This window comes from Mustela putorius, unplaced genomic scaffold, assembly GCF_011764305.1.
Source record: "Mustela putorius furo isolate JIRA1106 unplaced genomic scaffold, ASM1176430v1.1 tig00000242_pilon_pilon_pilon, whole genome shotgun sequence".
NCBI lineage: Eukaryota > Metazoa > Chordata > Mammalia > Carnivora > Mustelidae > Mustela > Mustela putorius.
The window spans coordinates 7,880,494-7,894,846 of record NW_025421325.1 but is presented as its reverse complement, the minus strand read 5'-3'; the positions used below and the strand labels follow the sequence as shown (position 1 = coordinate 7,894,846).

The window sequence follows — 14,353 nt, the reverse complement described above, 5'->3', positions numbered from 1 at the left end:
TGTCTGCCTCTCTGCCTTCTTGTGATTTCTCTGTCAAATAAATAAATAAAATCTTAATATATATACATATATATATATATATGTATATATATATATATGGATGAAGCTAATATGAATGGAGAAGCATCTATCAACAGGGTTCTGTAAGTTTGGTAAGAAGTTAAAATTATAAAGAAAGACTTTTGCAGATATCAAGCTACAGATAATGGGTGAGGTCACGGAGTAAATAAAATCTCTCAAGAGAAATATGTAAATACAGAAAGCAGGTGTATGTTTTTCTTCTAACATTAAAAAAAAAAAAAAAAACCCTCTCTTAACATTTAGGTTGCAAACCACATTTTAAAGACCCATGGTGTACAACAGAGGAACTAAAATAAAGTTCTTCACATCTCTTTAAAAGTATCCTCTTAAGTGACAAAACCATTAGAAAGAATGTTGAAAATATATACATATTGACATCAGGAAATACAGAAAAGCTGTTAACATTTGAGTTCTGAAGACAAGCCACCTAAATCAAATCAATGCGTCACATGCTGCTGATCCTGACAAGTTAATCTCTATGTGCTTCAGTCTCCTTACCTATAAAATGGAGATTATAATAGTACTTACCTTGCAATATCAGTGTTTTTAGAAAATAAAGATATTTATTACAATGCCTTGAGTACAAGAAGCACTTAATAAAGATTAACATAAGGAAAAAACAGTTTAAAAAAATAATAAATAGGGGCGCCTGGTGGCTCAGTGGGTTAAAGCCTCTGCCTTTGGCTCAGGTCAGGAACCCAGGGTCCTGGGATCGAGCCCCGCATCAGGCTCTCTGCTCAGCAGGAAGCCTGCTTCCCTTCCTCTCCCTCTCTGCCTGCCTCTGTGCCTACTTGATATCTAATAAATAAAATCTTTAAAAAATAATAATAATAATAAATATATCTGATCCCCTGTGTTAAAAAAAAATGAGAGCTAACATTTACTGAGCACTTACTCTGTACAAGGCATTGTGCTAACAGATTTGTGAACAGTAAGTATCTCATTCAGTTACCACATTAACCTTCAGAGAGGTACTACTTTACACCCATTTTCAGGTGGAGAAACTCAGACCTAACAGATTAATAAGATCATATAGTTTAGAAGTGATAGAACTGGGATTCAAACCTAAGTCTATTACAACAACCTGAACTTCTAAGATTATCATTAAATAATATATAAAATATGTGCAGCATAGGATACAAAAGAAGCATTTAATAGTGAGTGGGTGGAATCGTTTGTAATCATTGTCCTGATCTGTATTTTTCAAGCTTTCTATTAAAAAATGTCATTGGTGAGGAAAAAAAATTTTAATTTAATTCCTATTTAAAATCTGAGATTAATATATATGGATCCCTCTTTCAATCCTGAAAACATTATTAGGTAAGTCATCTATAGCAGCTATGAATTATCTGGAAAATTTATGAGCGTGTATCATCTAACTCATTCATAAAATGATCAGAATTCTGCCACAGAGCTCCCAACTTTAATTTGATAAATGAACCAATGATACACTTTCAATATATACCCATTGTTACCTATAAATCCTCATCTCTACCCTATCCAGAATAATTTCATAATAAGGACTGAGTAATACCTTATGTGACACATGAACACAGTTCTACTCTATAAATATATTAATATCCTAGCCAAACTATCATTATAAAACTCTGCCATTATTATATTCTAAAATTTATACTCAATGTATATTTTTCTTATTTTAAAAGTTCATGATTTTAAAATGATTTTTTTCAAATTACTTACATCACTGGTGTTGACAAACCATGTTATCTCTCCATAGGAAGCTAGCTCACCATTCACATAACAACGAAGCTCACTATTCTTCCACCGGTTATAAATATGCACTATAGTTACCATATACCACTGAATAAATAAAAAGTTTGAAAAAAAAAAAGATTACGATTCTTGCAGTAACTTGGCCACATTGATAGTAATAAGTAAAATTTAAATTATAAATTACAATTAAATTTAAAAATAAAATAAGACTACCCTTATTAAATTCAATATTCAACCTCTGGAACATTATTTAATCAAGGCAATTCTCAATAGGTAAAAACTTATTGTGAAATTATCTTTCAACTTTTTATTATGAAAATTTTCAAATATATCCCAAAAAGTTAAAAGTTCAGTACAAATGCCCTCTTTCACCATTCTAGATACCACAATTGTCAACATTTTGCCACATTTGTTTTATCTATTTATTTATATGTACCTACACACCATTCATCTCTAAATTTTAAGGCACAAAAGAAACACACATTACTACTATTACCACCATTACTAAAGTAACTGCCATTGATATTTTCCCCTTTTAATTCTTTTAAATTGTCCAATGATTAATACTTCATTTCCCAAAACAGAATAAACAGAGTTGGGATCTCTACCACATATTAGGTCCTTAATATTAAAACAAAGCATTGTGAAGGCTAGCATAGCTTGTTAACTTAACTAGTAAGATCACATACCTTTTGTGGCTTAAAATCAAATTTCACACAGTGCTGAAAGCCTTTTCCTTTTGACTTTATTGATGTTATAATCAAACAGCCCCCAACAAAGTGAGCAGAATAACCAAGACCTTTGCTTGTTCTGAAACTACAAAGAATAATTTTCATTTTACCTCTAAATATTCTCTCACTAACCAAGTAAGATAACAACACTAAGTTACAAAAATACATACCAATATAAATATGGTTTATCCTTATCCACATTGATGTTATTTACAGGATCCATTCTTAGCCAGGTATGAAATGTAAAACCATTCTGGTATGGCCACTTGGCTATAGGAGGTAATGCAATGGCCTAAAGGAAAAAACTTTAAGTTATTCATTCATATGAATAACTTTATTACTGAAATCAAGAAAATGAGACTTTACAATACTGTATATATTTCTACTACATGTTATTCTATACCACGATTAAAATATCTAAAAGTCTCTTTATCCAAAAGACTTTTAATAACTTCTAAATTTTCCAAAATATATAGCAGTATTACTTTAATTAAATAATAAAAATATTCAATGTGACCTGCTGGATACATGAGTCTTATTTGCTTCGTTTCTTACAGTGAAAAAAAAAGATTCAAAAGTATTTGAATTAAAAGAGGTAGTAATATCAAATTAGAAATTTGCTGCTCAAATGATAAGGTATTAGAATAGAGAAAGATGGACAAAAAAAGAAAAAGTTATGGAAAAAGCTTAGAATATTATTTTTTATTAGCAAATATAAAGCTTGAAAGAATCAGTTCATAACATTTTAAAATTATATTCAAAGCACTATAAAAATAACTTCACTACCTAGCTTAAAATTTTATTGAAAAGATCATAATTTTATTTAAAGTTACAAATTTAAAAATCAAATTTTACTTAAAAGTACATAAGGACACAGAAGAGCAAAAAACAAAAGTTGGATACTCATACTATCGAGTTAAAAATCTACCACACAAAGCTACTATGATAAAGACTGTATGGTACTGGCATAAAAACAGAAACACACGCCAATGAACTACAACTGAGAGCCCAAAAATAAAACCTTATAGTTGCATTCAACTGATTTTCAACAAGAATGTCAAGACAATTCAATGAAGAAATAATAGTTTCTTCAACAAATGTGCTGGGTAATTGGGCATCTACAAGCAAAAGTATGAAGTTGACTGCTTTCTTACATTATATACAAAAAATAACCCCAAATAAATCATAGATCTAAATGTAAAAGTTAGGGGCGCCTGGATGGCTCAGTGGATTAAAGCCTCTGCCTCCGGCTCAGGTCATGATCCCAGGGTCCTGGGATCGAGCCCCACATCAGGCTCTCTGCTCAGTGAGGAGCCTGCTTCCTCCACTCTCTCTCTCTCTGCCTGCCTCTCTGCCAACTTGTGATCTGTCAAATAAATAAATAAAATCCTTAAAAAAAAAAAAGTAAAAGTTAAAACTATAAAATTCTTGTAAGAAAAAAACAGAGGTAAATCTTTATGACCCTGGGTTAATTAAGTAAATCCTTATTAATTAGCCCACCAAAAGTGCAAGCAACCAAAGGGAAAAGTGTATCAACTAGATTTCATTAAAATTTTTAAAAGATTTGTGCTTTAAAGAATATCATCAAAAAAGTTAAAACCACAAGCCAAAAGAATGAAAGAAAATATCTGCAAATCATACATCTGATAAGGAACTTGCACCCAGAATATATAAAGAATTCCTACAACTCAATAATAAAAAGACAAACACAATTTTAAAAAAGAATGAAAGATATGAACAGCCATGTCTCCAAAGAAGATATGGAAATGACCAATTGGGACACGAAAAGATGCTCAACATCATTAGTCCCTAAGGAAATGCACATCAAAACCATGGTTGGATACTACTTGACACCCTCTAAGGATGGCTAAAATCAATAGAACAGACATTAACAAGTCTTGGCAAATATATAAAGAAATTGAAACCCTCATAAATTGCAGGTGGGAAAGTACTATGATACAGCCACTTTGGAAAACAATCTGGAAGTTCCTTAAATGTTTAAACACAGATGTTCAATATTACCCAGCAATTCCACTCCCACGTACATACACAAGAGAAATGAAATGAAAACATGTCCAGATAGAAACTTGTATGCAAAAGCCCAAACCAGTGTTATTCATAATAGCCCAAAAAGTGGAATCAACTCAAATATCCACTAATTAATAACTGATTAAACAAAATGTAGGTATCTTACATTAGAATATTAGTAAGCTATAAAAAGAAATGAAGCACTAATTCATGCTACAACACAGATGGGCCTCAAAAACACTATGCTAAAGGAAAAAAGACAATCACAAAAGGCCAGATATTATACAACCCCATTTGTATGAACTGTCCAGAACAGAGAAACCCACAAAAAAGTAGAGTAGTAGTTGGTGTTATGCCTAGGAGTTTGGGGAGGAAATGGGCTAAAAAGAACAGAGTTTCTTTTGGGGAAGAGGAAAATGTTCTAAATTTGACTGCAATGGCATTTGCACCAACTTTGTAAACACCATAAAACATTCAATTGTATATTACACAAATGAATGGTATCATATGTGGTTTATAATAAAGCTGTTAAAAAATATCAGACTACACAAGTTTTTAAACTGCTATAATTTACATATGCACTTATCTACATATACTATAACACATATATATTCTTTTATACATATAAGATATCCCATAAAACATGAAAAACATCATAGAGCCAAATTTATGCAACAACAGTAATGATACTTCAAAAGACCAATTTAAAAAAAATATTGCTTTCATGGGGGCTTAAGTGGGTAGGAGAAGAATCAATGAAACAAGATGGGATTGGGAGGGAGACAAACCATAAGTGACTCTTAATCTCACAAAACAAACTGAGGGTTGCTGGGGGGAGGGGGGTTGGGAGAAGGGGGGTGGGGTTATGGACATTGGGGAGGGTATGTGCTTTGGTGAGTGCTGTGAAGTGTGTAAACCTGGCGATTCACAAACCTGTACCCCTGGGGATGAAAATATATGTCTATAAAAAAATAAAAAATTAAAAAAAAAATGTTGCTTTAAGAATAATATAGTTGGGAGTGCCTGGCTGGTTCAGTCAGTAGAGCATGTGACTCTTGATTTCAGTGTTGTGAGCTCAAGCCCCAAGCTGGTCTCAGAGCTTACTTCAAAAAAATAAAACAAGAGAATACATATTCAATGTGTATACATGTTTTCTCTCACTAGAAAATGAGAATAGAAAATGTAAAAGCTGGGGTTCCTGAGTGGCTCAGTCAGTTAAGCACCTGACTATTATTTTGGGCTCACGTCAAGATCTCAGGGTTGTGAGATCAAGAACCACACTGGACTCCAGCTGGGTATGAAGCCTGCTTAAGATTCTCTCTCTCCCAGGGGGCCTGGGTGGCTCAGTGGGTTAAAGTGTTGGCCTTCAGCTCAGGTCATGATCCCAGGGTCCTGGGATGGACCCCCACCTTGGGCTCCTTTCTCAGCGGGAGTCTGCTTCTCCTGCTCCTTCTGCTGTTCCCCCTACTCATTTTCTCTCTTTCTCTCAAATAAATAAATAAAATCTTTAAAAATTAAAAAAAAAAGATTCTCTCCCCCTCCCCCATAGCTCATACACATGTGCATGTGCTCTCCCTTATAAAAAAGAAAAAAAAATGCAGAAGTTTTATAAAAATAATTTATCCATGAATACTTTAATTTCCCTTTAAAAGCTACATCTAAGGAAAGAAGTGAGTCACTGAATATATTTAAAGTTCCATTCTCTAAAAGTTGCAAAAGCTGCTCAGCTTAACTATCCCACTTCCAGGATAAATGCAAGTAAGTGGAATAGACACACTATGATTTCAGAGAATTATAAACAATACAATTATAATATGCAAAGAAGAGAGAGAAGATGGCAGAAGGGGAGGAGGACCTAGGCTCATCTTGTCCCAGGAACACAGCTAGATTAACTATCAAGTCATTCTAAATACTCCAAAAATCAACCTAAAGGCTGATAGAACAAAAATCAACCTAAAGGCTGATAAAACTTCACAACTAAAGGGAGAGAAGAGACCACATGGTAGGAAATGTGGAGATGTGGTTTATGGGAGATCACTGGTCCTGCAGAGAAGAAGGAGCCATGGTCGCAGAGAAATGCAAGAGAGAAAAGAGTACACAGGGAAACACACAAGAACATTTTCCCCCAAAGACACAGGCTGGGAAAATGAGAGGGGCTGACTTTTGTGATTTAGTGAGTTCTTCGAACCAGCAGGCCTTGAAAACTGGAGTTTTAAAGGTCAATGGGCTTGGCGGGGATAGAGCCCCAAGGGTGCTGCCCCACTCCTAAAGAGAAGGTAGGCCAACAATGCGGGGGACAAACAGCATGGACAGAGTGATCTGAGGAACACCTGGGGCACCTATTAGTGGAGCATGTCCCTGAGAAGTGGTATTCAAGGAGAGACCTCTCCAAAAAAAAGGAGTCGGCTGACACCATTTTCCTCCCCTGCCTCCCAGCATACACACAGAGCCACCTGCAGAAAAGCTCAGCCTTCTTCTGGCTCCCTGACTTGCTTATAGCATATCCTGCACCCCTGCGCTCTGGCACAACTGCCCTTCTTACTCAAGCTTGCCTCAATCCTAGCACGGCAAGACCCTTCCTCAGCAAATCATTGCAAACTCCTGCCCACAACACATCCCTAATGCCCAAAGCTTTAAAAGTCAACAAACTTGCTGGGATAGAGAGCAGAGGGTATTGCATTGCTCCTGAACAGAAAGCAGGCCAACAACCAGAAGGTGCACAGCGTGAAGATAGCAATCTGAAAAAAACCCTAGGACAAACAGCAGGAAGACTATTTGCTCTCAGAGTGCCTCCCTGATAGCAGTGTGCATAGAAACGCCTCTGCAGGAACAAAGGAGCTGGCTGGTGCCATTTCTCATTCCCCCATCCCTCTACATAAACACAGAGCCACCTGAAGGAAGCAGCACAGACACTAGCTGCCTAACCTGCTTCACCAAGTCCCACACCCTTGGCTCTGGTGGTGCTGCCCTTCTCAGTCAAGCTTGCCTCAGTCACAGCAGGGCAAGCCACTTCCGCAAAAGAATCGCAGAAACCCCTGCCCACACCATGTCTCCCGACCAGAGAGAAAAAGGACATAAAATTTTTAGAGAAAATCACAGCTGAAAAATTCCCTAATATAGGGAAGGAAACAGACATCCAGATCCAGAAGGCATAGAGAACTCCCAACAAAAATCAACAAAAGCAGGGCAACACCAATACATACAACAATTAAATTTACAGAGTAATAAAGAAAAAAATCTTAAAAGCAGCAACAGTCCTTAACTTACAAGGGAAGTCCTTAACTTACAAGGGAAGACCCATAAAGCTGGATGCAAATTTCTTAACAGAAACTTGGCAAGCCAGAAAGGGCATGATATATACAAAGTACAGAAAGGGAAAAAGCTCCAACCAAAAACACTAGCATAGGCTACCCAGCAAGGCTATCATTAGAATACAAGGAGAGATAAAGAGTTTCCCAAACAACAAAAACTAAAGGAGTTTTTGACCACTAAACCAGCCCTGCAAAAAATATTAAAGGGAACTCTTTGAGTGGAAAGGAAAAACCAAAAGTGACAAAGACAAGAAAGGGAACAGAGAAAAATCTCCAGAAACAATGACAAAACAAGTAGTAAAATGGCACTTAATACATATCTATCAGTAATTACTTTGAATGTAAATTAAATAAACACTTAGGGTGTCGGGGGAACATGGGTGGCTCAGTCAGCTAAGCATCTTGATACTTGATTTCAACGCAGGTCATGATCTCAGGATTTTAAGATCAAGCCCTGTGTTGAGCTCCATTCTGGGCATGGAGGCAGGCTGGGATTCTCTCTCTCCCTCTCCCTCTGCCTCAGCACCTCCCTGTTTGTGCTCTCTAAAAATAATAATTAATAACTAAAAAAACTAAAAATACATAGGGTGTCAGGATGGATTAAAAAAAAAAAAACAATCATCTATGGAAGGAAAAAAAAGAAAAAGAGAGAGGGAAGCAAATGCTAAGAGACTCTTAACCACAGAGAACAAACTGAGGGTTGATGGGGAGGGGGTGGATGGGCTAAATGGGCAACAGGTATTAAGGAGGGTACTTATTATGATGAGCACTGAGGATTATATGTAAGCAATGAATCACAAAATTCTACTCCTGAAACTAATGTTATACTATGTGTCAACTAACTAGAATTTAAATAAAAAATTGGAAAGAAAAAAAAAATAAAAACCAAGACCTACCTATATGCTCTCTACAAGAGACTCATATTAGATCTAAACACACTTGCAGACTGAAAAGTGAGAGGATGGAGAAACATTTATCATACAAACAGACATCAAAAGATGTGAGAGTAGCAATGCTTACATCAGACAAACTGAACTTTAAGCTACAAGACTATAACAAGAGATGAAGAAGGGCATTACATCATAATAAAAGGAACAATCAAACAAGATCTAACAACTGTAAATATTTATGCACCCAACATGGGAGCATCCAAATATATAAAACAATTAATAACAAACATAAAAAACTAATTGATGATAATACAGTAATAGTAGGGGACTTTAACACCCTTCTTACATCAGTGGAGAGATCATCTAAGGAAACAATGGCTTTGAATGACACAATGGACCAGATGGACTTAACAGATACATTCATCATTCCATCAACATTCCATCCCAAAGCAGAATACACATTCTTTTCAAGTACACATGGGATTTCTCCAGAATACATCACATTCGAGGTCAAACATCAGGCCTCAAAAGTACAAAAAGACTGAGATCATACCACAGATATTTTCTGACCATAATGGTATAAAACTTAAAGTCAACCACAAGTAAAAACGTGGAAAGACCACAAATACATAGAGGTTAAGGAACATGCTACTGAACAATGAATCGGTCAACCAGGAAACCAAAGAAGAAAGTACACAGCAATACAGGATTACCTTAATAAGCAAGAAAAATACAAATAAACAACCTGAACTTATAACTTAAAGGAGCTAGAAAAAGAACAACAAACAAAGCCAAAAGCAAGCAAAAGAAAGGAAATAATACAGATCAAAGCAGAAATAAATGATATAGAAGCTAAAAAACAACAAATCAATGAAGCCATGAGCTGGTTCTTTGAAAAAATAAATAAAATTGATAAACCCCTAGCCAGACTTATCAAATAGAAAAGAAAAAGGACTGGGGCGCCTGGGAGGTTCAGTGGGTTAAAGCCTCTACCCTCAGCTCAGGTCATGATCCCAGGGTCCTGGGATCAAGCCCCATGTCAGGCTCTCTGCTTGGCAGGGAGCCTGCTTCCTCCTCTCTCTCTTTCTCTGCCTGTCTCTCTGACTACTTGTGATCTCATCTGTCAAATAAATAAAATCTTTAAAAGAAAAGAAAAGGATCTTAATAAATGAAATTCACAAATGAGAGAGGAGAAATATAAACACCACAATAGAATTATAAGGAGATATTAGGAAAAACTATGTACCAACAAATTAGACAATTGTAAAGTACCTAAACTGAAAGAGGAAAAAATACAAAACTGGAACAGACTGATAACCAGCAAAGATATTGAATCAGTAATTTAAGAAATCTCCCATGAACCCAAAGTCCAAGGCCAGATGGATTCACAGGTGAATTTTACCACAGGTTAATTTTATTAAGAAGAGTTAATACCTATTCTTCTCAAACTACTCCAAAAAATAGAAATGGAAGGAAAACTTGCAAATTCATCTTATGAGGCCAACATTACCCTGATATCAAAACCAGATAAAGACTTGACTAAAAAAGAGAACTACAGGCCAATATCCCTGATGAACGTGGATGCAAAAATTCTCAATAAAATACTTGCAAACCAAATCAAACAGTACCTTAAAAGAATCATTCACCACACTCGAGCTGAATTCACTCCTAGGCTGCAAGGGTCGTTCAATATTCACAAATCAATCAACAGGATACACATTAATAAAAAGGACAAGAACCATATGATCCTGGGGCACCTGGGTGGCTCAGTTAGTTAAGCACTGGACTCTCGATTTCGGCTCAGGGTTGTGAGATCAAGCCCCATGCTGGGAAATCCATGCTCAGCAAGGGGTCTGCTTGAGATTCTCTCTCTCCCACTCCCCATAACACTCCTCCCCACCATCTCTCACTCTACTAAATAAATAAGTCTCTTGAAAAAATAAAAGAACCATATGATCCTTTCAATGGATGCAGGAAAAGCATTTGACAAAGTACAACATCCTTTCATGACAAAAACACTCAACAAAACAAGGTTAGAGGGAACATATTTCAATATAATAAAGGCCAAATACGAAAACCCACAACTAATACCATTCTCAATGGATCAAAATTGAGAGCTTTTCCTCTACCAGTCAGAAACAGACAGGGATGTGCACTCTCACCACTATTATTTAACAAAGAAATGGAATTCCTAGGCACAGCAATCAGACAACACAAAAAATTAAAAAGCATCCAAATAGGAAAGGAAAAAAGTCAAACTTCCACTATTTGCAGATTACATAATACTCTATAGAGAAAACCCAAAAGATTCCACCAAAAAATTACCGAAAGTGATAAATAAGGTCACAAGATACAAAATCAATGTATAGAAATATGTTGCTTTTCTATGCACCAATAATGAAGCAGCAGAAAGAGAAATTAAAGAATCAAACTCACAAATGCACCAAAAATAGTAAGATACCTAGAAATAAACTTAGCCAAAAGGGTAAAAGATCTATACTCTGAAAACTATCAAACACTAATGAAAGACACCAAAGATGACACGAAGAAATGGAAAAACATCCCATGCTCATGGACTAGAAGAACAAATATTATTCAAATGTCTATACTATCAAAGCAATCTACAAATTTAATCTAATCCCATCAAAACCAACTGCATTTTTCACAGAGCTAGAACAAAGAATCCTAAAATTTGTATGGAACCACAAAAAACCATGAATAGCCAAACCAACCTTGAAAAGCAAAAGCCAAGCTGGAGGCATCACATTTCTGGACTCAAAGTTACATTACAAAGCTGTGGTGATCCAAACAGTATGGTACTGACACAAAAACACACACATAAATCAATGGAACAGGGGGAAAAAAAAAAAAAAGAAATGAACCCACAACTACATGGTCAACTGATCTTCCACAAGGCAGGTAAGATTGTCCAACAGAATAAAAACAGTCTCTTCAATAAACGGTGTTGGGAAAACTGAACAGCAGCATACAAAAAAATGAAACTGAACCAATTTCTTACAGCATACACAAAAATAAATTCAAAATGGATGAAAGAACTAAATGTGATATAAAAAACCATTAAAATCCTAGAGGAGAACACAGGCAGTAACCTCTTTGACATCAGCTGTAGCAACTTTTTTCTAGATATGTCTCCTGAGGCAAGGAAAACAAAAACAAAAATAAACAATTGGTACCACATCAAAATAAAAACCTTCTGCACAGCAAAGAAAATTATCAACAAAACTAAAAGGCAACCTTCAGAATGAGAAGAGATATTTGCAAATGACATATCTGATATAAGGTTAGTATCCAAAATATATAAGGAGCTTATAAAACTCCATGCCCAATAACCAACACAAATAAAAAATGGGCAGAAGACATGAATAGACATTTTCCCAAAGATACAGAAGGCCAACAGACATATGAAAAGATGCTCAACATCATTTATCTTCAGGGAAATACAAATCAAAACTATGAAGAGTTATCACCTCACACCTTCAAAATGGCAAAATTAACAAAACAAGAAAGAACAAGTGTTGGCGAGGATATGGAGAAAAAGGAACCCTCTTGTACTGTTGTTGGTGGAAATGCAAACTGGTGCAGCCACTCTGGAAAACAATATGGAGGTGCCTCAAAAAGTTAAAAATAGAACTACCTTACAATCCAGCAATTGCACTACTAGATATTTGCCTAAAGAATAAAAAATACTAATTTGAAGAGATACATGTGCCCTGGTGTTTATAGCAGAATTATCTACAATAGCCAAATTATGAAAAGATCTCAAATGTCTTTTCACTGATGAATGGAGAAATAAAATGTAGTGTATACACACACACACACACAATGGGATAGTACTCAGCCATCAAAAAGAATGAAATCTTGCCATTAGCAACACCATGGGTGGAGCTACAGAGTATCACACTACATGAAATAAATCCGAGAAAAACAAATACTATATGATTTTACATATTCAGGGAATTTAGGAATCTGAACAAATAATCATAGGGGAAAAAAAAATATAGGCAAACCAAGAAATGAACTCTTAACTGGAGAACAAACTGATGGCTATCACAGGGGATAGGGGCAGGAGGATGTGTTAAGCAGGTAATGGAGATAAAGGAATGCACTTGACATGATGAGCACCAGGTGACATATGGAACTGCTGAATCACTAATTGTATACCTAACATTATACTGTATGTTAACTACTAGAATTTAGAATAAAAGAAAAACAAAGTGAACATTAAAAAATTTGCATTTCAAGAAAGTTCATCTCATAAAACTGCTTCTTATATTAGAGGTAAATTATAGGCTCAATGCCAAGAGAATGAAGTTATTCTGGAAAGCTTCAGGTCTAAAAGGAAAAATTATGAAGAACAAACAATACAGCAATAAACTGTCCAAAGAAAGCTGTGTATTGTTTATTAAATATTCAAATATTACAAATGTTTTTTTAAAACACTCTTTTCTTGGGGCACCTGGATGGCTCAGTGGGTTAAGTCTCTGCCTTCAGCTCAGGTTATGATCTCAGGATCCTGGGATCGAGCCCACCAACAGGCTCTCTGCTCAGTGGGGAGCCGGCTTCCCCCTCTCTCTTTGCCTGCCTCTCTGACTACTTGTGATCTCTGTCTGTCAAACAGATAAATAGAATCTTTAAAAAAAAACAAAAACAAAAAACAAAAAAAAAACACTCTTTTCTTTTTCCCGGTATTACCTGACTACTACATAGGGCCTAAGACGTTAGTAAGATATTATGAAAAACAAAGTAAAAATAACAAAAAATAATCTCAGAAAAAGAACAGACTGAAATACTCTCAAAAAATTTTTTGCTAGTAACAAGCAGATGAATGTAATATGAGGAGGTAAAAAAAAAGCTTCCATATATAACATATGCACATTATACAATGCACTCGAATTAACATTCTAAAATATTACAAATATTACTATCAACATCTTATTTAAACTATATTAAACTGATAAAGGCTTAAAAAATGCTGAAATTGATGTAATTTGGAAACTCCTGAATCCGGAGAACTTGCCAAAAAGTTTCAAAGATTTATTCTCATTCTATATACCACGTGTAAAAGAAACACCCTTTGGGGAAGTACAAGGCTGAAGAAAGATTCAGTAAGATAGAAAGTGAAAGTGTCACATAAAATACCTATTGGACAATGCAGAGATAAATTCTAAAGACAACATGTTCAAAAGAACTGGGTTCTTACTCCATTATTGCCCCAAGCTATAATGGGCAGCTTTCTTAACTTCTGTGAGCCTGTATTTCTTCACCTCTAAGACAGGAAAAAGTAACACGAAAAACTGCTGTAAGGAATAAGTTAAGCTGTGCAAAGAAGTTTCTACCTAACAATGAACGTGTCAGGTTGTTTACACGGCTGTACTTTCTGGAAGGCAAAGAAAACTCCAAGTGATTTCCTCATTAAAATTTACTTACTGCAGCACTCTTTCCTGGAAAGTTGAAAAAGGCATCAGGACCATACTTCTGAGGCATATGCTTTAACACAGATAGCAACTTCCCAGCATGTGGAGGCTATGAAAATAATCAACAGCTCAGCTCATTAAAC

General features: G+C 35.5%; 1 protein-coding gene across 2 annotated transcripts in view; it reads right to left on the bottom strand.

Annotated features, from left to right (window-relative positions):
• LRBA (LPS responsive beige-like anchor protein) overlaps positions 1–14,353 on the bottom strand; it is a 734,202-nt gene that overhangs the window by 618,355 nt on the left and 101,494 nt on the right. For both annotated transcript variants that reach the window (XM_013059156.2, XM_004758045.3), the window contains exons 5-8: positions 14,224–14,319; positions 2,717–2,838; positions 2,505–2,631; positions 1,783–1,902 (exon numbers count right to left, since the gene is read on the bottom strand). In XM_013059156.2, the coding sequence (XP_012914610.2) occupies positions 1,783–1,902; positions 2,505–2,631; positions 2,717–2,838; positions 14,224–14,319 (465 nt within the window). The remainder of the gene's footprint in view (positions 1–1,782; positions 1,903–2,504; positions 2,632–2,716; positions 2,839–14,223; positions 14,320–14,353) is intronic.